The sequence below is a fragment of the Eublepharis macularius genome, chromosome 1, assembly GCF_028583425.1.
Source record: "Eublepharis macularius isolate TG4126 chromosome 1, MPM_Emac_v1.0, whole genome shotgun sequence".
Classification (NCBI taxonomy): Eukaryota; Metazoa; Chordata; class Lepidosauria; order Squamata; family Eublepharidae; genus Eublepharis; species Eublepharis macularius.
This window is the reverse complement of record NC_072790.1, coordinates 124,337,867-124,364,171: the sequence shown is the minus strand read 5'-3', so window position 1 is coordinate 124,364,171 and position 26,305 is coordinate 124,337,867. Positions and strand designations below refer to the sequence as shown.

The following is a 26,305-nucleotide window of genomic DNA, read 5'->3' as shown; positions in this document are numbered from 1 at the left end:
TCATTCTAAGTCGCATGTTCCCCGCATTCCCCACGCAATCCCGAGTGCCGGTCACATTACCTCATTAAAAAGACGCATTTCATTCGCATTTCTCCCGAATATGTGGTCACAGGTTTTCAACGGGAGTTTCACGGTGGCCGTGAACGGGCCAATGCGCAATTTACGTGTTTTTTTTAAAAAGCACCCCCCTTCCTGTCTCTCTGGCCGTTCCGAGAGTTCCTATTGGCTGATTCAACTTGCAAGTGCTCCGTAGTCTGCAAAAGACTGTTTTTGACTTCATAGCATTGGATTTATTGATCATCATCAGGGAGCAGCTGGCACCGGCCCAGGAGGTGTGCACTTTGCTGCCTTACCTGCAGTTTAGTTCTCAGCTTCTGTCTACGGCACTCTAAGGGTGGAGGTGAAGCTGGAAGGCTGGGGCCAGTTTACTAAGTTTCACCTGCTGGATCAGAGCTGGAGGATGTTGGCTCTCCCCCAGCTGTTGATTGTGCCTCCTGATCAGAATCCTGCTGGTCAGATTCTGTTAGCACCTCTTCTCCTGAGGAGTCCTCAGCTTCTGGTAGTTCGAGGCTGGCTGCACAGAGCTCCTCTTCCCCTGAGGAGTCCTCACCATCACTGAGCCCTGGCTGACTCATGACACATTTTTTCAGTATCTTTTGGGGTGATATGCCACCAATAAAACATCTCATACCAATTTTCTCTTAATGTTTGACTTGCAATAAATTTTATATCTTTCACCCATAAATTTTCCCATTCTTGAAATGTTATCTCTTCTCTGAAGTTCTGAATCCATTTCAATATACACATTTTAACTTGTTCTGTTTCTGTGTCAGATTGGAGTAAAAGTTTATAAATTTGGGCCAATATATGGTCTTTCCGCTGGGTAATTATCTTTTCAAATTCCGTTAAATCTCTTATTTAACCTCTACAATCACGAACAGCTTCTTTTAATCCAGAAGTTGCCTGGAGATATACCACCCATTGCATCTTCTTTCCTTCTTTGTTAACTGCTTGCCATGTTTTTATTTTCCCTTGAGAATTTATCATATCTTGATATATTACAAGATCATTGGTTTTCCTCACATATTTATTGCAAAAGGCATCTATTGGTGATATTACTGGTGAAATCAGAGGACTGATTCTCATTCTTACAGAATGCCAGATTTTAAGCAAATTATCTCTTATTACATGACTTTTATATTGTATTTGAACTCTTTTCTTTACCTAGAGGTAATGATGCAGCCTTTCATCCAGATTGCCACTTCTAATTTCATTAATTTGTCATTTGGATTTTTAATCCAATCTATAATCCACATCAGGACAGCTGCCTGGTAATATAGCTTTATATTTGGTACTGCTAGACCTCCTCTTCTTTTTTTCATCTTGTAACACTTTAACACTGATTCTTCACTTTTTACCGTTTCAGATAAATTTGTTTTTGCCAATCTCTCAATATCTTCTCTTGTATATTAATTGGTATCATCTGAAACAGAAAATTGATTTTTGGCAAAATATTCACTTCTATTGTGGAGATTCTTCCCAGCCAGGACAATTTCAATTTTGACCATCTTTCCAAGTCTTTTTGTATTGTCTTCCAGAGTGCTTCATAATTGTCCTTAAATAGTGTGTCTTTTTGCCCTGTCAAACTGATGCCCAAATATTTCACTGGATTTATTGTTAATTCACATCCTGTGACTTCCTTGATACTTTCCTGTTCTTACTTCCTTAAAAATTTAGAGATTATTTTTGTTTTTTTTCTATTGACTTTAACAGTGAAATCCAAAGCAGAGTTACTCCAGTCTAAGCCTATTGATTTAGACTGCAGTAACTCTGCTTAGGATTTCATTGTAAATCCTGAAATGATCCAAATCTTTCAAGATGTTCTATAACATATTGTAACATATTATGTGGATTCAAAGTCGTCAAAGCAACATAACTTTTCAGTTTAAATTCTTCTCCATCTACTTTTAAACCTTAAATTTTGGGATCTTGTCTTATTTTTGAAGAAAACATTTCCAATGTGAGAAAAAATAGCTGGGGTGATAACGGACAACCTTGCCTGGTCTCTTTTTTAATTTGGAATCCTTATGTTATTACTCCATTAATTAAAATTTTTGCATTCTGCTTTGTACAAATTCCTTGTATCCAATTCTCAAATCTGGATCCATAGTTTAAACTTTTTAGGACCTTATGTAAAAATGTCCAGGAGAGATTATCAATTACCTTCTCAGCGTCCAGAAACATAAATGCCACTTTATGTCATTTTTTCCCAAATTCCATTGCATCCATTACAAATTGAACATTTTCTTTCTTGAATCTCTGGTGCAAAAGCCATCTGATCCAAATGGTTTATTTATGTTATACAGTTTCTTAGTCTTTTTGCCATTATTGAAATGAAAAGTTTATAGTCCACATTCAATAGAGAGATGGGTCTATAAGACTGAGGTAACATTAAATCATTACCTTGTTTGTAAATCAACATTATATGAGCCTCTTGTCAAGTTTGAGGCATGGTCTTATCTTCACTTATTTTATTCATTACCATTTGAAGTGGCAATATTAGCTCATCTTCCAAACACAATACATTGCTGTTAACCCACTTCGACCTGATGCCTTATCTTTTTTCATTCTCCTTATTGCCTCCACCGTCTCCTGTATTATAATATTACGATTCAACACTTCTCTGTCTTTGGGTGTTAAGTTTGGAATTAAGGTATCTTTAATATAATCTTCCATTCCTTGTTCTTTTTTGTGGAGTTGTAAAAAAAAAGAAAATAACTGCTGATGTATCTATTTTTCCATATAGTAATTCCATCAGGCTTTTTCACTCTTCTTTCAACTTCTTTTCTTAAGCACTGAGCCAAACATCATCTGGGCTTATTTACATGTTCAAAATATTTGTTTCAAAAAACTTAATTTCTTCTGCATTTCACAGTTTATAACGTGTTCAATTGATTTTTAATTGTTTTTTTTAATAATTTTTTATTTTTCAATATCTAACATACAAAACTACAATGACAGTAACTACAAAAGACTACAATAGCACAAGGGAAGGGAAAGAAGGGAGAAAAAAGAGAAAGGGAAGGGGGGGATGGAAAAAAAAGGGGAAGGTAACCTACAAACACTAAATGCTACATTTCAATGCTTTCCCTTCATACTGCCATGGTAAAAAAAATAGCTTAATAAAGTAGTGACGGAGTGGTTGATCATACAAATTACAGTTCAAATTAAATCTTTTCCCCTCCCCTGGGCCTCGGACGCAATTCCCTCTGCGCAGCTACCGCCAGAGCGCTCATTGCCTCCCCCCTCCCTTCAGGCTTCGGATCCTCTTCTTTTTGCTTGGTGTCTGGTCCAAATTCTGGATTTTTATCCACAAAATCCCTTAGCTGATCTTCCGAATTAATCTTGTGAGCTTGATCTTTATAACTAAACCCGATTCCTTCCGGGAGTAGCCATTTGTACTTTATGTCACGTTCCCTCAAGAGAGCTGCCAACTTCTTGTACTTAAATCTTCGCTTCCGAACTAAAAATGGAACGTCCTTCAATATCTTGACTTTATTTCCCAGAAAGTCCAATTCCGCATTGTATGAATTATATAGGATACTGTCCCGGACCCTCTTAGATGAAAACTCGATAACAATCTCGCGAGGCAGCTGCCGCTTCATTGCATATTTTGAAGATGCCCGACGGACTCCCAAAATGGCGCTTTTCACTTCTTCTTTAGTTGCCCTCGCGGGTGTCGCTAAAAGTTCCGAGGCGAGATCCCACAAATCCTCATTTTCCTCCTCTTTAACATTCTGGAGACGCAAAATGGTTTGTGTTCGCTCCACTTGCAGTCCGATCAGCTGGTTTTCCACCAACTTTAATTCCCTGTTCGTTGCTCTCGTAAGTGACGCACTTTCCCGGGCAGACTTCTCTGCCCCCCCGCTGCTTCTTTAATGGCTTTCACATCGCTTTCAATTAAGCCCACCCTTTGATCTGTTTCATTCAGCTTGTCAACAAAGGGTTTTATGGCTTCCATAACCGCTCTTTTAACCAGTTCCTCAAGCGTCTCGCCCCTCTGCAAGGCAGCCGTAACTGACTTGCCAAGAGCAAGACTCTGCTTTTTCGCTGCCATTTTAGGGGGGGGGAACCGCCAATCTTCCGAGACTCTATGAGGGGGGGGGAAATCCGAGTCTTCTAACCTTCAGACCCCCCCACTCCTCACATACGCTTGTAGTAACAGAAGGGATTCGCTTACTTGCAGGCTTTCGCCTAATCCTGTTCCTTGCCGTTTTCCATAGCCCGGCAGCACACTAGGTGCCGCGCTTGTCTGCCGGCCTCCATAGGGACAAACGGGCAATTTACCCCCTGCCTCGATCTGTCAGAGGGCTCTTCCCGCCGCGTCCCGGACTCAGACTCCCTGCCTGAGAGTCTGGGGGCTAACCTTTGCAGATCAGCCGCCCGGCCAGGCGGCTCGACCGCTTCTTCTCGGACCTGCCGAGAGGAGCGTTCGACATGGCTGCGAAAACGAAACCGAATCAATTGATTTTTAATTGTTTTATCTCCATTAGAATAGCCTTAAGACATTTTTCATGCTGCCCTTCCAAAAGTTTAATTTTCTCTATTATTTTGTTAATATGTTCTGTTTTCTCTTTCTTTTTTCTTGAGGTCATAGCTATCAATTTTCCTCTCATAACAGCTTTACTTGCTTCCCAAATTGTAGTAAACAGAGACTTCATCTGTGAGATTCCGTTTAAAGAATTTTTCTAAGTCCTTTTTACACTTTGTTAATACTTCTTCTTGCGATAAAAGATTATTATTCAGTCTCCATCTTCTTCCTTTATTTGTGCATCCTTGCTACTCAATTAATAAGGGGTTGTGATCTGCAAAAATTTTCAGTTGGATTTCAGTCTTCTTTAAATTCATTATTAAAGTTTTGGATAACTAGCACAAGTCAATCATAGAATATGTTTGATGTCTATCAGAAAAAGGTATAGTCTCTAGACTTTGGATTTATTGTTCGCCAAGCATCTGTCAGGTTTAGCATCTCCATATATCAAAAAACATTTTTGGGAAGCCTTTCCTCTTTCGTTTTCTTGGATCTAACTTTTTTTAGGTCCATTACTCCATTCATATATCCAAAAATCATAATTTCCCCTCCTTGAAAGCCCAATAAAATTTGAAAAAAATTCTCATAAAATTTCTCTTTGGCATTATTTGGTGCATATAATATTATTAAAGTACTAATCTTGCCACATGGAAATCTAATTTTCAACATAATGTATCTCCCTTCAGAATATTTCAGTTCTTCTACAACATTTATTTGTATAGTAAATTTATTTGTACAATAATATAAACCGCAACTCCTTTTTTCTTTTCGGCCCAGTACAAAGTACAGGAGCACACCTGGCCTGTGCAATGACATCAGTCTTGGAACTGATGTCATCACGCTGCACCAGAAGCATGCATGCACTGGTACCACTACTGCAATCATCACCTCAAGCAGTGAATTATTTCCAGCCCCTAATGAGCCCCAAAACACAATGAAGGGTCTCCAGTGAATTACGACTCGCCAGTCTCCCAGTAACCTCCCAAGCATATTGAAAATGTAAAGCTAGCAGTGCGGCCAAAATACAGTCACAAGATCCTTCTAGAAATGTGCTCAAAAAAGCATGCAGTGTATGCTTGTCCTTTTTATAAACTGGCTTCTTGTCCTTGCATGGTTTCCAAATAATTCTGGAAGTTTTAAGATTGGTTTATTGGTTTTTAAGGTGCTGCATGCACAAAATCTATTCCACTTTGCTTGACTTATTGCTCTATTTGTTCTTAGCCATTGATGAAAAATGCTGAAGCTGACCTTTTTTTCAATTCCATAATTTCCCTTTGAGGCTTAAAACAAGAGGCTGGCTTCCCTCTTCCCCGCCTTTATTCATCTATGCCATGGACCTTACTCACTTTTGTTTTGAACTTTGTGTTTAAACAATTGAACATTTTAAATTACACGAAGAACTTATTTAACCTAACTTTCCCTGGTACTTGAAACCTTATAATAAACAGACCTTTAAATAAATGTTTACAATTGCTTTGTGTCAATTTATTTAAGGATGCTGACAGGCAATGCAAGTTGTGCAGCATATGAATTCTGTAATTTAATTCATAATTATAAGGGGTCTGTAACCCCTTATAATTCCAATAACAGATCGATTAGATATTTTGCTTGCAGGCTGCCCCTGTTGCATTTCATTTATTAAATAATGACTGCCACTGTATTTTGGTTAACATGCAACTCCATTTTTTTTTTTACATCAAGATACAGTCTCCTTAGTAAAAATAGTGTGTTATGTAGCTCAATCTCGGTTAAACAATATTCATTTTATTCCAAGTAATATTCCATGTAATATTATGTTCTATCAAACATGATAGGATGTTTGGGAGGTCTTTCATTCATAGGTTTACTCTAGGTTGGAGACATCTTGACAGCACATAACACGCATATCGAACTCTGACAAAATGCAAATACCTACCCTCTTCTACATCAGATTGGATCATATGACTTTGCTCAGCTACATGCAGAGCTATCCTACAGCTGAAGCCGATACAGCTGCAGATTTAAGTTCCTGTAGCAGCTGGGGACTGATTCTGCTGCTTACTTCCTCTGCAAGAAAGGGCAACTGCAGATATGATCTCCAACTACCACCACCCATACTGGCCATTAAAAGAAGGAAATATTTCTTTCTGCAATAGGTGTGGTCAAGTTGAGGTGGTCCTGATTATATGCATTCTTCCAGAAGAGGTTAACATGAACTTGCTAAAGAAAGCAAAGCAAATACTAGAAAATAATATTTATAATTTAATAAATGCTTTTAAATATTAAACTTTAAACTCTTTACCTCTCTATTTTATGCCACACTGAAGACAGGAGCATCACAAATCCAAAGGTAAAGAAAGTGAGTAAATAAGTGTAAGAACCAGTTTTGTTTGCTGTAGCAGGAATTCCAATGTGTGTGTTGGGGAAATAAGATTAACATTAGGATAATGCTTCAACAAAGTACACTTACAGCTTCCACTTTGAGAAACCTTGAAGAGTTATATAAAAAGAAACACATATTGTCAGTCAGCCAACCTATAATATGTGACCTAATTAGGCAACAATATATTCAACTCACATTTATATTTATGGTTTCAAATGAATGAAAGATCACTTAAGAAAAGTCCAGCTTGCATGATTAAAAAATTAAAAATTCAAACTCTCAACACTGTAGTCTATGTTTTGGATATGGCATATCATAAGCTGAACCATGCTCATAGAATGGAACTTTACCACATCCCTCTTCTTGTTGCAGCCCCCTAACTTCCCTGAAAAGCTACTCTTGACAGCTGCGGAACACATGCAATGTGATGTGGCATGGGATATGGCAAAGGAGTTCCAGCAAAGGGAGAAACTGGTAGAAATCCCCTAGCCTGTCACTTGAGCAAGAGACAGGGAACATTTGATACAGGGCATATTTGATTTTCATTTTACACAGGAATCTCTGTACTGCACAGGCCTAGAACCTTGCCCAATGGAGGATATCCTGACAGGTACCCTAATCTCCAACAGCTGAGCAGGAGCATCACTTCCACATCCTGGCTGCTTAAGACCTCTGTTGCCATTATCTGAATCTGTTGCCTTTCCTGTGACAGAAAGACTCTGTCTTGAGCTGTGTCTATCATTACCCTGAGTTGCAATATTTACTGGATCAGAAAGAAAACTGCTCCTTTCCTCATTGACCATGGATCCATGATCCCACAGGCAGGTCACTTTCACCGCTTTCACCCCTTGTAGCAGGGATGGAGCCATGATCAAGTTGTCATTCAGATATGGAAAAAAGGATGTGCAGTTTCAGATGTGCTATCAGGGCTACTGGGATTCTGGTGGACACCCTAGGAGGATATTTCAGGTCAAAAGGTAGAGCCCAATATCGATAGAAGCCAGAAGTTCTTCCTTCTGAATGGCAGTCATGACAGATTTGAGCATTTCCATGCTGAACTTTCTTGTTCTCATGTGTATGTTTTATTTGACCAATTCTTTTGGATCTGGAGGAAAAAAACAGGTGGCTCAGAGTTGAATTTCAGAAAATACGCATTGGTCACTATATCCAGCTCCCACCTGTCACAGTCTGTTGCCAAAGGTTTGAAAAGCATTGTAAGCACCCTCCAAATCCCAATCGTGCCTACTGCCGCAGCATACTGAGGTTCCCTTCTTCGGCCCCTTGGCATTCTGACTGGATTTGTTGAGGGACTACCCTCCTCTCGATGTTTGGTTTCTATCTTCACTTGAATGATCTGGTAAATCCAGTGTAGGAATGATTTTTGGCCTCTCAAAAGGACCTAAAACCTTTTCCTTGAACCCCCCCCTTTTTTTTTTGAGGAAAGGACTTTCTTATTTTCTTTGTCCTTCACCAAATATTTGTCCAGAGCTTCTCCAAACAGGTTGATGCCTTTGAAGGGAACCATGGTTACTTTGGCTTGGTCTGAAGGGTCCACATTTCAGTTCCTAACCCCAGTGTTGTGCCTGGCTGTCATGCTGTAAACCATAGCTGAGCCTCTAAGAGTACATTTGTCAAGAAGGCTGTTGCCAGAACTATTTTCTTGGTTCTGTACTTTAGCTCATTGAGGACATTGCTGCTCACTGCAGTTAGGTCTGACAACCCAAGAGAATGCGTCTCTAGCAAAGAGCAAAGTTGCTGCCAATGCTATGAGAGATGTAGTGGAAACCAAATTTCTGGCAGACCTAGTTATATCTGCCTGACAGGAATTCTTGGGGAAACCATCTGTGTCAATGGGCAGCACAGGATTAACTGCCAGGCTGGTAACCAGATCGGGTCACCAGGCTGGTCCTCAATGACAGTTTGATCCTCTTAGTAGCCTCTGGAACCAGTGTATAAGATATAGAAAAAGAAACAGAGTGGTTAGCTTTGGGTTTTGCCGGAGCTTCCCACTCAACCTTCACCAAAGTATAAAAGGCTGCAGTGAATGGAAACCCTGAAGGAGTCGTTCCAACCCCTCTGGGAAATCTTGACCTGGTTTCTCCTTTCCCTTAGCCTTATGGGAAATCTGTAGGACCCTCAGCACCTTAAGGGAAGGTGCTCCTGTGGGGAAAGTCTTATTTGCATTGGGATAACTATGTTGTACTATGGAATTTCCCTTCTTCTAATAGTTCCTCTTCCTCCTTGGCTGAAGAAGAATAAGATAGCTCAGAATCCTCAGGTTGGAGGCTTAATAGAGGTCTGTGCTCTCTATGGCACTTGCCTTCTCTTTGATCTGGGAGCAGGGGAGAGAAATCCTACCCCTTTTTCCTTTCTTGGAGTCAGACCCCCCCCCCCACTGGGTTGCCCCTCTTGTCCATCTGACGGTCCAGCTGCTAGGCTTCTTGTTTCTGCTCCTTCAGAACCTCTATGAATTCTTTCCTATTTCCTGAGCCACACCAGTAAGTTTGTTATAATAACAACTGTGCTTATATATCACTCTTCTAGGCAGAACAGTGCCAATTAGAAGTGTGAACAAGGTCAGTATTATCATTATCCCCCCAATACTGCTGTGGAGCTAGGGCTGAGAGGAGTGGCTTACTCAGAGACACTTACTGAGTGCGTGGAAATTATGGGATTTAAACCAACAGAGTGATTTGCAGCCCAGTCACTTAATCACTATGTTACAGTAGCTCTCTCTCTTTGGCATCCTCACCTGGACATTCTCCCTTTCACTAGCCTGTTGAAAGGCCTGGGAGAAGGCCAAGGATAGGGAGTTTGGCAAGTCTAGGTCACAGACCATGCTCTCTGAGGCCTGGAAAGTGGCTAGGCCTGCCTTTGCTCCCCTTTACTAGCCTGTTGAAAGGCCTGGGAGGAGGCCAAGGCTAGGGAGTTTGGCAAATTTAGGTTGCAAATTATGCTCTCTGAGGCCTGGGAGGCAGCTAGGCTTGCCTTTGCTGACATTCCTACCAACAGAAATTTTCCTGTCAAAAAGAGAAAGTGAAGTAAACCTCAGAAATCCCATCCAAAGGAAATAAAAAGGGGTTCCCTTTTATTTGGGACAAGCTGGCTCCGAGGCTTCTGCTGCTCTTCTCATCCTCCTCTTTCCTTTTGTGGCCTCCTTTCTCCGCTGGATCAGTCTTACCATGGTTCAGTAAGGGCTGCTGTGAGTGGAGCAGCTCCTCTGCTGCTGCTGCTGAAGCTTGCTCCTTCCAAGTCTGTGGGAGTTGCCAAGTGTCGGGCTCCCTAACAGGCTACCACGGACTTAAAACCACACCTCAGGCCTCAGAGAGCATGGTCTGTGACCTAGACTTGCCAAACTCCCTATCCTTGGCCTTCTCCCAGGCCTTTCATCTGGGGGGAGTTTCCTCCCAGCCCAAAGGTTGGGGACCTTGGCAGGAGTCCACCGTTGTGGCCGTGGAACCTATGAGTACCTAGGGCCATTGGCTCTATCGCTCACTATCACTCCAAAGTGACACGGGGGAGGGGATGGGGATGGCAAGCTCATTGTTGTCCTTCATCCAGAATCATTGTACTCTGTAGAGAGCCTCTGAAGACCTCCTGCTCAGAAGGCAGTAGACAGACTGGTGATCCCTGGGACAAGTCCCTCCCCTCCAGGATCAAAATCAGCTGACTGATCTTGCCTTCGGTGAGGAGGAGCTATATCCCATTTGTGAGGACTGTCCCACTCCTATGCTCACTGGACAAACTCTCTTTGTGTGTATGTGCGTGTGCTCATTCAGCTGGGCTGGAGGTGGGGGGTGGGACAGTCCTCAATCCTCTCCCCAGGGCACTAATGACTCTGTGAATGTGTGTGTGTGTGCACACACATGCACATATTACTACTGCCTTAAAATTCCTGCCCGGTGCCTGCAGCAGCGAGCAAAAGATCTTCAGAAGAGAGATTAGTTTCCCTTTTGCCAAATCTCCGCTGAAGCCCATGACAATCCTTGTTTGTGCATGGCTGGCTGGGCTGGGAGGGAGCAGGGGAATGTCTTCAATTTATCCCCAGGGAAATAGTGGCTGCCTGTGTGTGAGTTTGTGCATGCTGCAGCCTTAAAATTCCCATATGGTGCCTGCAGCAAAGAGCAAAAGATCTTTAGAAGAGAGGTGAAAGATCATGGAGAATCACATGGTGGAGTGCTCCCCTATGTTAACCCCTTGCAAATAACTGAGCAAGAAAAGAGATGGGGAGAACCTTCTTCCCCCCGCTGTCCTAACTTTTCATTTGCATGGAAATTTTTGTGAAATTACATAAAAATATAGCATCATTTCACTTGTCTGAGGAAAGCAAGCCCTATTAGTCCAGGATTTCTCCCATGAAAATCATTAAAATATTGGGGGTGATGTAAAACAGGGAATTTCAACTTGACTTTTGGAAGGAGGAAGTGACTTCACAGAAGGTGTCAGGTCTGTTGCCCACTGTCCCTCCATATTGTTGCCCAGCGTATGATATGTTGCAATAGCCTCTTGCATCTGCTTCCCTTGTTGCCTTCCAGATTCCAGGACGGTCGAGCCCTTATCTCGGATGGCTCGCCGCAGCGGCCTTGGGACAGCTCCTTCCGTCCCACTACTGATTGTGTTCGGCTGGGAGAGCCGGAGGGGTGGGGGGACATGTGAACGGGTTGATATAATGTATCCTGTACTCAATGCATCATTCTTAACAAGAGACCTGTGTACAGCCCGATGCCTTTGATTGCTTCTGTGTAACCTATGGACATATGTATCAAGAAGCTTGTGATATCTCTCTCTCTCTTTTTTTTTTAATATCTAACATAGAAAACTACAAAAAAACTACAAAAATACAAGGGAAAGAAAAAGGGAGAAGAAGGGGAGGGGGGCTGGAAAAAGGGGAAGAGCAACATACAAACAATAAACACTACATACATCTCTTGTATTCCCTTCATGCTGCAATTTTTCTTAAAAGTTAACTTTCTAACATGTGATCAGATTAGTAGATCTTATACAGTACAAGCCATATTCAGGATCAGATCTTCTTCCCCCCCCCCCTTGCGTCTCGGTCTCAATTCTCTCTGCGCAGCTGGAGCAGCTGTGCCCGCTCTCTCCTCCCCCCCACCTTCCCCTTCAGACTTTGGACGTTCGTCTTGATGGAACTCCTGATGATTGAACAAAAAGTCTGTCAGCTGGGCTTCCGATGTAATCTTATAAGTTTGATCCTTATAACTAAACAAAACGCCTTCTGGAAACATCCATTTATATTTCACATCACATTTCCTCAAGAAAGCCGCAAGTCCTTTATACTTGAATCTTCTTTTATGAGCCAAAAATGGAACATCCTTCAAAATTTTAACCTTGTTGCCCAAATAATCCAAGTCCACATTGTACAAATTAAATAAGATGGTGTCCCGAGTCTTCCTAGATGAAAAGTCAATAATAATCTTGCGAGGCAGCTGCCGCTTCATTACATACTTTGAAGACGTCCGCCGGACCTCCAAGATGTCGCTTTTTAACTCTTCTTTAGTTGCCTCTGCGAATGTCGCCAAAAGTCCAGACACCACATCTTTTAAATTTTCATTTTCCTCCTCTTTTACATTCTGAAGACGCAGTACCGTTTGGGCACGGTCCACTTGCAATCCTATTAATTGATTCTCCAAAAGCTTCACTTCCTTACTTGTTGCTTTCATGAGTACTGCGTTCTCGTGCACAGACTGCTCTGCTCCGGTCGCTGTTTCTTTAATGGCTTTCACCTCGCTCTCCACTGAATCAACCTTTTGCCCCATTTCATTCAGTTTCGCTACAAAGGGCTGCACAGCGTCGAAAACTGCTCGTCTCACCAACTCTTCCAAAGTTTCCCCCTTCCCCTGTAGCGTCGCCATCACCGATTTACTCATTGCTGGGCTCTGCTTTTTCATCGCCATCTTGGGGGGGGGACGCCAACTGAGTTCCGAAACTCGGTAAAGGGGGAAGAAATCCGCGCCCTCTTAGCTTCAGCTCCCACCAATCCTTCACATACGCTTAAGAATCAGAAGGGATTCGCTTACTTACAGGCTTTCACCTTAAATCTGCTTATTGCTGTTCTCCATGGCCCGGCAGCACACGCGGTGCTGCGCAAGTCTGCCGGCCTCCGTTGGAGCAAGCGGGCAATTTACCCCCTGCATTACTTCCAGAGGGTTGTTCCCGCGGCGCCCCGGATCCAGGCTCCCTCACTGGGAGTCCTGGGGGTTAACCCTCGCGGGTCAACCGCCCGGACAGGTTGCTCAGACAGTTCCCCCCCGGACCTGCGGAGAGGAACGTCTGACATGGCCGGGAAAACGAAACCGAGGAGAAGCTTGTGATATCTCAATAAACACCCATTGACTCAAGAGAGCTTGGATTTCTTGCTGCAAGGGTTGGGAGTCACCTTCAACGTTTCCTGTCTTCCATAGACTGACAGAAGGCTCAGTGATGTGACATCAATAAGTGACATCACATCCTTCCCAAGTATCACCCCCAAAATCTCCAGGTATTTCCCAACACAGGTCTGGCAACCCTAACAAAGGGTGGGAGGGGTATTGCAAATACATATTGAAATTAGCTTGATAGAGTAGTGGTGCAAAGTGCAGAAAACTAGCATCTGAAGAAAAATCCAATGTCCTGATTCAATGTTGGTGGTGAGGGTGTCCATTGTTCCTAATTTGTAAATAAACTAAATTTCAGCATTTTTCCTTTGAAGTTTATGTGCTAGAAAACAGCTGCTCTTAGGCAATGACAGACTATCTTGGAAGATTAAAATGTTTTCCCGCTAATTTTTGAATGCTATGATCTTTGATACCAGATGTATGTCCATTTATTCTTTTGCGAAGGGACTGACCTGTTTGTCCAATTTAGAGAGTTGAAGGGCATTGCTAATACTTGATGGCATATAAAATGTTGGAAGATGAACACGTGAATGAGCCTGAAATGGCATAGCTGGACCTAACAACACAAACTATGCCACCTCAGGCCTAACCATCCAAAATGACAGAAGCAGTACCTGTGTCTTTAAGAAAAATAATAACAACAACAACATTCATATACCGCCCTTCAGGACAAATTAATGCCCACTCAGAGTGGTTTACAAAGTATGTTATTATCCCCACAACAATAATCCTGTGAGGTGGGTAGAGCTGAGAGCTACAGAGAGCTATGACTGACCCAAGGTCACCCAGCTGGCTTCAAGTGGAGGAGTAGGGAATCAAACCCGGTTCTCCAGATTAGAATCCCACACTCTTAACCACTACACCAAAATGACTGTCCTCGGTGGCCACTGCTAGATGTGACAGTATTGCCAGCCTCCAGGGTTTGATTTCTGACAGCAAAAGGCAGGGGGAGAGGGCAGGGTCCTTTCCAGAACTATTTTGGCTTTGGAGGGAGGACTCAGCAGGCCCATGCACAGCAGCAACTTGTTACCACGTGAGTTACATGACTCACCTAGGCCTGGTTGTTTGCTGCTGTTCAACAGCAGCTACCTCACAACAGCCAATGTGGTTTAATTGTTAACAGTTTCAGATTAGGATCTGGAATACCAAGATTTCAATTCCCACTCTGCTGTGGAAGATTAGGGCCAGTCACACACTCTCAGCCTAATCTGAAGACAAAATTGAGAAGAGCAGAGTGATGTAAACTACTTTGTGTCCCCATGGTAAAAGAAGAAAAGGTATAAATAAAGTAATAATAAATATATCTGAAGATGGGGGGGGGAATAAAAGTAGGCTGGTTGTAGGGATCCCATTCCCCTGATGGGGGAAAGGGTTCCCCTGCTTTCATTCTCCGCCCCCCACCACCACTCACCTGGCCAGCAGGGGAGAAAGGTGCAGGAATGGGCCTCCCAGGCACGCTCCCAGGACAGCACAACAACATCATTTCCCGGGAGTGACATTATTGTGCTAGTGCGGGGGCACACATGCATGAAGATGACCATGGGAATGACTGAAAGGTAAGCACTGTATCCCCCCACCTCCTACCAGGAAGGTAAGGCAACCTGGCAATCCTAGTCAGTTGGTGGGTGGGAAGGAGAAAAGGAAGCAGGGGGATATTGAAGCTTCCAGGAAGAGGGAAAGAGCAAATAGTGTGAGGAAGAGGATACAGGGTAAAGTGAGGTGCCTCCAGCAAGTCTTTGTAGGTTTCCCAATATGTAACACTATGCGACTGGACTGGGCCTGATGATTGGCACAGCACAACTCAGCTAGAATTCTCCCGGGAAGAGACTGCCAGGGGAGGGAAGGAAGGAAAGCTGAAGATGGGGCTGATGAAAGTAGATTTGCTGGTGGGTGGGAAGGAGAGAATGAAGCAGGAAGAGAAGCTATAGGGGCTTTCAGAGTAGAGAAAGAAGAAATAGTGAGGGAGGGGAAAATGAGATCTTCCCCACAAATCTGCTTGTTTTTCACATTTCCTATACATGTCCAACACAAACTATTATAAACCAACAATAAATTAAGGAAACTGTTTAGAGTTTGAGATCAAGCACTGACCTCCCAACTTTTAAAATAAGGATACAAGTAAATTACCTTGCAAATCAGTTAACAGGGGAACAGATCAATTAACTCTATGGTCCTGAGAGAACTTTTGATTTTCTTGTTTCATGGCAATCCAGTTTTAAAATTAAAGATGATCTGAAAACCAAGTTGCAATGCATTGTGGGGTAGATCCATTTCAAAATAAAAATTCTAGTCTTGATGATCCCCTGAAAAAATTTGGAATATGCCTAAAGTAGAACTCTAAACAACAGCTTAGGTCTGATTTTTGAAGCTACAATGCCCCTTTACTTTGTGAAGTTATACTCCATAAATAGCTTTTTGTTGCCTTCAACGTTTTAAGCTTGAATCCAAGAGAGCAGTTGTAACTTAAGTAAGACAGATCGTATGTTGAAGAAAAGGGCATAGTATGGAATAACCTAAGAACAATCCATTAGAAGGAGTCAGTAAATCAGTACTCACTGGTATACAATACTCCACCATTGGGTAATGTAATTTATGACCTTTTGCTGTACGACCAGAGAAGAAACAGCTCTGACAGACATCATAGTTAAAATGTTTCAGGCTCCGATACCTGTGGATACAATGGAAGAACGATGAAGCCTCCTGTTGATGAAGACTCAAAGCTTTTTGGCTGAACTCCACAAACTATTGTTTGATGTAAAACTACAGATGACCTTACTATTTAACTCTGCTACCCTAAGGCTGGTACCACTGGATGCAATGCTAGTGTGATGTCTTTACAATAATGGCAATTTATCAAGCTGTGTGATACCAGGTGTACTGATAAACTAATATGTTAAGCTGCCCAAGCTAGAGGAAGTGAATTGAATAATCTATTAATCTTGTGCTTTAAAAGTGCCTGGAAAAACCATGATCTGGCTATTAGAAACAGAATTCAAGATTGTTTTTAGTATAGTTAGAGTTTGGTACAACCCATCTTAATAATTTACAGGCAAAGAAGAACATGCCACAGAGTATCATTTGACTAGCTTTATGGTATGTTCATTGGTTTTTGTAATGCAGATACATTGCAGCATAATAGTAGGAAGATACCGAGTAAAATTTTGACATAGTATATGTTGCTGTTATGCTCCAGGAAAATATGTACTTCTTTTAGTGCATCCTGACTATACCACTTTTATGGTATGTATTGCTGCACATTGAAATCTATACATGGGAGGCATAACTGAAATGATCATCTCCATGGATATCAGCATTTTTGCATGAACTACATCATTCTGAATTATAACAAGTATACCAGACCTTCCCATCATACGCACATACCAGCCTGTTCTGTAGAACCACTTCTTTAATCACTATACCAGATTGTAATTCTTAGCATAGTAAAACTTCCGTGCAACTGCATCATCAAATGAACTTTTCAGAAGAATATTTTAGTAAAAATCCTGTATGTGAATTTGCAGTTGCCAAAAAGGCAACATTCTTGCTACTATTCAAATAAATATTGTTCCTTCTTTCATGTACACTTCCTTCCTCTGCTACATTATGGTATACCTTTTTAAAAAAGCGCAGCAAGCTAGAAAGATAAGGAATTTTTTTCAGTTGTAGCCTTGAGCATGACAGAATTTGAAAATTCAAAAGTTGTATCACTGCAAGAGTATTTATATTTTCTTTTAAAAATTAATCAGTCTTTCAGACACCTTTCTGAAAGCAACTCATCAAAGTAACTCTTAGAACAGTGGTGCCATATCCCTCTAAAGCTGAAGATACCTATAAAAAATGAGGATCAAGAGAAAACAAGTATTAGCCTAAAATTATAAGGAGACCCATTTCTGAAGAATAACTGATGCCTTTCTACTTCTTTGTTCTAAGGTACGATAAATGTTTGTACCTATTTTCATAGAACATTAAAGATTCATTTATTTTGACAACTAAGTCAAATTAATTTTAATATACAGATTGACCAGACAGTCAAACTAATGACAGTGTATTTAAGCAAACCATTGTTTTGTCTGATGCCTGGACTAAGCCAACAAGTAATCTAGCTATACCAGCCTTAGATAACCCAGTGATCCCCCCTGTTAGAAGGAGCTCATTTTCTAGTTTCATACTGAAGAATCCAAATATGTCCTTGACCCTGGGATGCACAAACATATAATACGTGAACAAGAACAAATGTAATTCAATCAAGTAAACAGGGAGAATTGTAAGCAGTAAGTTTTCATTTATGTACATTTAAAGTGTCCATATTGCATGAATCCATATGTCAAAGTGCCATTTAGTCTATCATACATTCAGAGCAATAAGTATCAAAAGTCCATATACACTCTATCCTTGTTGTACCGGAGAGTACGATAATAAAGATTTAAATGAAGAGTCCTGTAAGCACCTATGACTGATCCTTTGTTCCAATGGGTTGTCTACATCCAAGGTATCCTGTTTCAAAGGTCTCTTTTTAAAAGAATCATAGACATATATCCAAAAATGTCTTTCGAGCATACAGAAGTAGTTTGTTCTGTATGCTCGAAAGACATTTTTGGATACATGGACACTTTAAATGTGTTATGAATATACCAGCACTTCGTTAAATGGATATATGTGCAATATGTTATATACAAACCGCGTAAGTCATATTGAGATCAGTATTTAAGCACTAGCATTTTATTATTTATAAAATACACAATCAACTGGATGCTTTACAAATACGAATGGTTTACTTAGCATATGGCACTTTAAGAAGTTTATTCCTTGTTAGTGCAGAGATGAAATATTGACCTACACTAGAGCATTCAGATGTCTATGTTACGATATATAATAATAATAATAATAATAAAATTTGATTTATATACCGCCCTTCAGGACAACTTAATGCCCACTCAGAACAGTTTACAAAGTATGTCATTATTATCCCCACAACAAAATACCCTGTGAGGTGGGTGGGGCTGAGAGAGCTCCAGAGAGCCGTGACTATCCCAAGGTCCCCCAGCTGGCTTCAAGTGGAGGAGTGGGGAATCAAACCTGGCTCTCCAGATTAGAGTCCCGCACTCTTAACCACTACACCAAACTGGTTCTCCATATTACTGCACAATATTGGCTATACGTTTTATTAAATACCAAGTACTTGTCGCAGAGATTGCATTTACCTTGGGTGTTGATTGTTACACTTAGTAAGATTTCACAAGCCTTTTTTTGCACTGTTATTGCTTACTGCAATACTCTCCCATTTTGGTTGTAATAAATACATGGCAGTGAAACTAGAGGGCAACATGTGCTGTTAAAAATCGAAAGTGCTTACAGAGAGATGTGCTGGTAAAGGGATAAGTATACTACTGTGTACTTGAAGTATGATCCTATTAGAAAGTTCCATGTTGCTTAATATGTCATATCAATCTGCTTATGCTTTGTTTCAGCACTTTTTTGCAGCTCTGCATCGAATTTCTGCTTGTTTTCAAATTTCTGCTATCTTTACCCTATTGTATTGTTTATTGAATGGCCTAGTTGATGAAACATACATTGTGTAATCTGCCTTGAATCTCAGTGAGACAAGCAGACTATAAATAAAACAAGGTTGTACTTACCTGTTAACTGTTGTTCATCGAGTGGTCTTCTGTTCAGGCATATATTGTGGTCTTCTGTGCAAAAGACCATTGAGTGGTCTTGTCTGCAGCCACAGAGAAGCTTTCCAAAGCTTTCTAGAAGACTAGGAACACCCCTCCTCCCTTTGGCATGTTCCTGCTAAAAGCATCACATGACCAGGAGGGGCACGATTCCCACAGCTCTCTCCATGCCACCACCAGAGACCCCCCCAGAAATTTTGGTTCCAGAGAATTCATGGTGGGGCAGGAAGGAAGACTAGTCAATGAACAGCAGTTACAGGTTAAGTACAACCCTGTTGTCATCTTTGTAGCTTCTATGCAGTCCCACATTGGGAGAGGAGCAAGGAGGCGGGTGTGAAGCTCTCAAAGTAAGAGACTATGGAGGACCACCTTCCCAAAAGATGCTTAGCGTCTCATTGATGTTCATCCAGAGGTACGTTTAAAGAAGCTGGGAGCTCTCTAAAAGTGTCCCTGCCAAAGTACAAGCAGGAATGCAGCAAGGAAAAAAACGTGTTCTGGTGAGGAGAACCATGGTAGGTAAAGGGCATTGAACTGTCACACACTCAAGGGAGTGAGATAGCCTCTACCAACCCACAAAGAAAGGGGCTGTGTGAGGATACTGCCAGGTCTCTCTTGGAGCCTGAATGACTAATATAACCAATAGTGTTGTGAGACATGAGGGCTGAAAGCCAACCTCTGGTAGTGAATCCTGGCCAGGGCATTGGACACATTAACATTGTAAAACACTATAAATAGTGAGGAGAACATCGGTGAGAAACCCAAAGTGTCCCCATTCCACAGAAGTGCTGACACTAAAATACGAAGTGCCAAGGAGGTGTAAAAATTTAGTAAGGGGTTACACACCAAGCATAAATTTATTTGGGGGATCCAATAAGGAAGAAGAAAGTTTGAGTCCCAAACATAGTCAACAGCACAAGAAGAAGGGTCCAAGTCCTGCTATAGCCTCACAGTAAAGACTTACTCACTTAGAAGTGCAAGATATGGTAGTCAAGAAGCAGCAGCTGCCACTCAGAAAAAAAACTGCAACTCCTGCTATAGTGCAGGAAAAGGAGCTGACCGAAACTGCCAAAGCCATCAGTGAGAGTGAAAACACAGCAGATCGACATCAGAATAATGGAAACAGTGAAGTGGGTGTGATGGAGCCAAAGAAAGAACAGAAAGTATGCTCCATCAATGAACCTTGTGCTACTAGCAGAACAATCTGTACAGCAAAAAACAGACAGGAAATTAAACATAAAAACAGATTACTTTGCCAGTGGATTAGAAAGGACATTTCCCAGTGATGGGGGCGGGGTCTCTCCTCTGTTTAGGAAAGAAGAAAACAAATTTGGGTATCCCATGAAATATGAAACTTAAACTAAATACCAAATTCTGCCAAGGTGACACATACAGGTATATAAGAACACAGAACTGCAACTGTGAAAGTGAAAACAATGAACAATCTTAGTAAAATGTGGATCAACTAAGACTGAAAAGGCAAAGGAAACTTTTTCAAAAAATGGGGTTGCCCTGGAAATGGTTTGTAACTAACCATCAATTGACTGGAAGAAAAAAACTATATTGCAGTCTCAAGTGAGATACCCTAGTTGTTGTGCATTTTTTAAACATCCAGGTGTTGGAACTTTGCCATTAGAAGTCTGCACCCCCAACAGTAGAGATACTCTCTGCAAGAAGGGTAGAGATATGTGTGAATAAGACAACCAAGCACAACTGTAAAGATAATGATACACAAAATTAGATGACCTGTACCTAAAATAGGCTTTTCCATCTGTCCTGCTTAACAAGTAAGGAGCACTCAAAAATTTGTTCAGGGGGAATACTGAAACAAACAGTTCAGTTAATGGGAGGACAGGCAACAGCCCCTAAGAGGAGAGGAAGGGAAGACCTTGGGTCTTTTGAGCCCATAAAGCAACATAGGTGTGAAAAACAACAGTAGAAAAACTATGAGTGATGGACAAGGTACCAGACCACTGAATTTTTATTTCCTCTTATACTGTGAATCATCAATAAGGATAGAAAAATTAATTTAAAGAATTTGACAGCAAGCCTTCCCCATAGAATGCTGCCTCTCTGGACTGATGAATTCAGAATCTCTGTGAGAAATCACAGTAACCATCACTATTTTTATTTTTTAAGTCCTAGCATAGACTCGGGCAGTCCAGCTCCAGATAAAAGGAATAAATTCATCACATACACTACAGCTATGAGCTGTGAAACACAGAGATATCTGAAGGAGTAAGATGAACTCACAAAAGCTCATAGCAAATAAATGTTAGTCCTTATGAAGCCACTAGGCTTTTATTTTATTCTACAAAGATGCAATCTGCTATTGGAGAAGTTCAATGGCCTCAATTTATAACATTTTGGCCAATACCCTTTATGCCCCTGAATAGGGTTAAAACATGTTTCATGCTCCTGTCAAAGGGGATGGTAAAAGGATCATAATGACCTGCTGATTAGCAGTTTAAAGGAAAAAATTGCAGCAGGGGAACTCTGCTTCCCACATAAGCTAACAGCTTACAACATTCACAGCCTACTAGAGATGAAGTGGTATTTAATCTGCAGGCCATCAACAACAATAATGATGACCATTGGAATGAAGTATACATTTGCTAAAGGATTGCTGCAGGGGCCCTAAGAGCAGCCAATTCAATGAAAGTTTGTGTGTCAAGGACATCTTGCCTTGGGACACCCTTTCTGAGTAGAAACGTAAGACATACTTCAAAAAGGTAAGTGTGGAGTTTATCTAAACCCCACCTTTCAGCCCCAGTGGGGACTCAAAGATGCAGAGACCATTCCCTGGGGACTCAAAGTAGCTGTAACATTTGATACCTTTCCATTCCATCCACACAACAACCCTTCAAAGCAAACCAGGCCAAGAGAATGTGATGGACCCAAGGCCACAGGCAAGCCTTTAAGACAGAATAGCATTAGGATCTGGATTTCCCAGATACTAGCCCAATGTTCTAACTGCTCTACCAAAGTGGCTCTTGTTAGAAATGGTTTCATCCAGGAATGACACTAGAAACAGGATGAACACAATTGCAACTCTCTCCTAACAGTGTCAGTCAATACTTTTATTGACATAACCCTAGAAGTGGCAATTGTAATTCTGTGGAATCTGTTTCATGTTTTATGTTAGTCCCAGGATACTAAAAACCAGAGCAGTTCCAGTCCAGGTTTTATTCATGTTTGTGTAAACTGGTTTAAGGACTGCTAGGGAAGGCCTGAGCTAGACCTTGTGCTCTTTTCTTTGTTTCTGCTGAATAAAGTCACTCTGCTCATTCCTAAATGACTGCTGAATCTTACAGCAATGAGACTGAGAACCCTGGAGAGAGCTCAGCACCATTCCCTGGTAGGAAAAAGGGAGTTGGGGCAGGCATGGAACAGACAGGAAAAAACTGCCTTCAAAAAGCACTGGGCTTAAAGGTTCCAGTTTATCATCTCTGTTAAAACAGAAGCAGCTGAGGAGCCCCGATCATTACTTTGATGGTTCCAGGCTATGTCACTGAGTGTTAACTCTTGCCTTCAGGGACTGTACCTCAGAACCAAGGACAGCCAGAGAGGAGGAGGGATTTCTTTGGGCCAGCACATTTCCAAAGACCTTGAAGAAAAGCCTCTCAGCCTCAGATCCCAGGCCTCTGTTAATTTACAGATGTCTCCTCTCAAAGCTGACACAGCCGAGGGAGTGGAGGAGCCTAATCTGGAGAACTGGGTTTGATTCCCCACTCCTCTGCTTGAAGCCAGTTGGGTGACCTTGGGTCAGTCACAGCTCTTTCAGAGCTCTCTCATCCCCACTCACCACACAGGGTGATTGATATGAGGTTAATTAAAAACTGGTAGCAGCAACAACCTAATTGTGATTCCACAACCCTCCTTCAGTAGTGCTTATAGTATAGTCCCACACATGGTCATCATGGGTCCAGGGCAGCAGATGGAAACAGCAGCAAAAGGTAGAGACCGGGAGGGGGAGGATACTCCCCCTCCCCAGTGGGAGGCCAAAGAGGAGACCCCTTGACTCAGCCATCAAAATCTGGCAGAACATCTCCATCTTACAGGCCCGGCGGAATGATAATAGATCCCGTCGGGCCCAAGTTGTTTAAGATAGAGAGTTCCACCAGGTTGAGGGCCCTGGTCAAGGTGAGACAAAACACCTTGGGGCCAGGGACCACCAGTAAGTGTTTTCTTGATGAGCAAAGTGTTCTCCGGGAAATATAGGATGAGAAGCAGTCCAGCTAGTATGTTGGCTTTAAAGGTCAAAGCCAAAACTTTGAACCTGATCCGGTACTCCACTGTGAGCCAGTGCAGCTGGTGCAACACAGGTGTCACATGTGACTGGAACAGAGTCCCAGTCAAAAGATGCGCCACTGCATTCTGGACCAGTTGCAACTTCTGGAGCAGGCCCAAAGTCAGCCCAGCATAAAGCAAGTTACAGTATTCCAACCTGGATTACTGTTGTTGTTGTTATTCAGGCTGGCAGGCAGCCAAAGCTTTTAGGGGGGAAAAGCCTCTCAGCCTCCAAACTTAGAGATCTGTTATGCTATACCTCCAGGTAGGGTTGCCAGGCCCCTGCTGGGGGCAGGGGACCCCTGCTCCCACCCACCCCCTGCTTACCTGGCTGGTGGGGGGAAAAGGCCAGAGAATGTGCCTCCCAGGGCATGCTGCCAGATGGCACCATGTGCTCCCACTCTCCACAGTGGGCCGATTTGGGCCCCAAATGGGTCCGTTTGGGGCCCAAATTGGTGCACTGTGAAGCGCAGGAGCTCTCCAGGGCCTACTGCAAAATGCGGGAGCACTCCAGGCCCTGTTGTGCCACCATGGCAGCACTACTGTGCTCTCCAGTGGGCCAATTTTGGCCCCAAACGGGCCTAATTCAGCCCAATGTGGAGTGCAGGAGCGCTGCTGGGAGGACCCTGGAGAACTCCTGCGCTTCACAGCAGGCCAATTTAGTCATCTGAGATAAGTGCTATGTCTCCCGCTTCCCGCCTGGAGGGTGAAGGCACCTGGCAACCAAGTGTTTCCTCTCAGAACTGACAAAGCCAAGGAGGGAAGGGGCCTTTATCCAGGCAGGCATGCAGGCAAAGCCTCTGAGATAGAGCCTTGAGCTGAGGGCTTTGTCAGGCCACATTTCCAGGCTTCTCCCTTCGGAACTGAGGGCACAGGTGCCTTTAATCAGGCTGGTGCACAACTGCAGCTCTGAGGAAGAGCCATTGTGAGGAGGATCTGAAGGGCCACACCTCTTGACTTAGCCCTTGGACCTCAAGGATGCCAAGGAGAGGGCAAGTACCTTTACACAGGCTGGCACAAAGCCACAGCCTTGGAGAAGGAGCCATTGTGAGGAGGCTCTGACAGGCCACCCCTCTAGGACTTAGCCTTTGGTAATCAAGGGTGCCAGGAAAGCAATCAGACTGGCCCGAAGCCACAGCCTTGGAGAAGGAGCTGTTGTGAGGAGGCTGTCACAGGTCCTCTGGATTTAGCTCTTGGTAATCAAGGGTGCCAGGGAGGGAGCAGGTGCCTTTAATCAGGCTGGCATTTTTGGCAGGAAAGCACCGAAGGAAGGAGGGGTGTTCTTAGTCTTCTGGAAAGCTCTGGAAATCTTCTCCATGGCTGGCCTGCACATGCACAGTCCCCAATGTGGGACTGCACAGAAGCCACGAAGATTAATATAAATAAATAAAGTCAGAGATATAAATTGCAGAGTTTCATCAACACCTAAAATATTCCTTTTCTAAAAGATTCAATAGAGCAAAATACAGAATGGTTACACTGCAATATATGTTTTCAATTACATGAATATTGACCAAGAAACCATGAATATTTTTGAAATGTTTAGCTGGTCCTTTTTATACTTGGATCATCAGTGGCTACAAAACTAAGGACCCTTTCTAGGGAGTAAGCAACACTGAATAACATACTTACTTCAGAGTAGACTGCCTAGTATTGCTCCCAATGGCTGATATTACTAACCAGAAAACAGCTGATAACATATTCAGTCTTATCTACCTAATAGAAATGCCAGCTACCAGCTGGAATTCAGTCATAATTTTCTGGCATAATTTTCCTATATTATTTTCTATAGCAAGCTTTGCTTAGACAGTCCTACATGTGGCAGATTACTATCTAGAGTTGAGCAAGTGTTTTAGTCAAATTAAGTTACTGTTGGTGCACTTTATAGCTAGATCTAATGCAGAAGTCTGCTTTTTTTCTGATGCATGAATATTTATTTATTTATTTTCGATTTATATTCTGCCCTCCCCACACCAGCAGGGTCAGGTTTATAATTTAGAGATTTACATTTAGAGATGCTGAACCAGCTGTTTCACTATTTTATGCAGAGACCTGTTTTCCGTGACCTCCACTGTTATATAATATTGGCCATATAATTCACCTTTATGATTGCAGTGAAATTCAGTGTGCTGCATACCAAAACAACAGTAGCCACATTTCTCTTACATCTGTGTTCTAGACATCTTCCCTTTACTGCATTTCTGTTTTCAATGCTATTTGCCCCCAAAAGAGAATAACCAATTTTTATAGATCAGTTTATGTAAACAAGGAGAGAAGACTGGGCTTCAGGCTTTTTTGCCTGGCTTCAGCAATCCAGAGGGCCTTTAGCATACATGGGTTTTTGCCTTAAAACAGAAAAAGGAAAGCAAGCAATCGAAAGAAAAAGACTTGTGAAATATAACCAAGTAAAAGGGGCTAATGATACATTACATCTGTTCTTTAGAAAACTGCAGTGATTTCATGGGTAGCAAGTCAGTGAGTAACAAATATAGATCTGTATAAGGCGATAAGTTAAAAGTGCCTATTATCTAGAAAGCACCAAGATAAAAGTGGGGATGGTTGCTTTTTATACTGTGCTCTTCCTGAATGAGTGGCAACTCACACCAAGACATTACACTTTTTAGTTACTTCAAATGATTTAATGAAAAGACCACTCACTCACTTTCTTGTTCATCACTGCTAGATGTTTTAAATTTTTAGCAAAGACTAGAACCTTTGGGTAGTATCTTTAGAAACAGCTGGACACTGACCTCACTAATGTCTGAGGCAGATCACAACATAATTCTTGAAATAATTTATCAAACCAAACAGTGAAAGACTAAAAACTATTAAGCAACAATCTGTATCATAAATAGGGGAAGAAAAAAAGTATTTAAAAACAAACAACAATGCATTAAAATCTGACATTAAGAGCCAAAAATAGTAAATGTGGATGAAATATGAGAGTAAATAATGCATTATAAGAGCAGCGGTTTGGTAAGGAGAAGTAGAACGT

The 26,305-nt window shown here is 42.0% G+C and overlaps 1 protein-coding gene across 3 annotated transcripts in view; it reads right to left on the bottom strand.

The window, feature by feature from the left end:
* The window catches only part of UTRN (utrophin), a 584,696-nt gene that overhangs the window by 62,373 nt on the left and 496,018 nt on the right, over positions 1-26,305 (bottom strand). For all 3 annotated transcript variants that reach the window (XM_054999201.1, XM_054999369.1, XM_054999288.1), the window contains exon 66: positions 15,905-16,016. In XM_054999201.1, the coding sequence (XP_054855176.1) occupies positions 15,905-16,016 (112 nt within the window). The remainder of the gene's footprint in view (positions 1-15,904; positions 16,017-26,305) is intronic.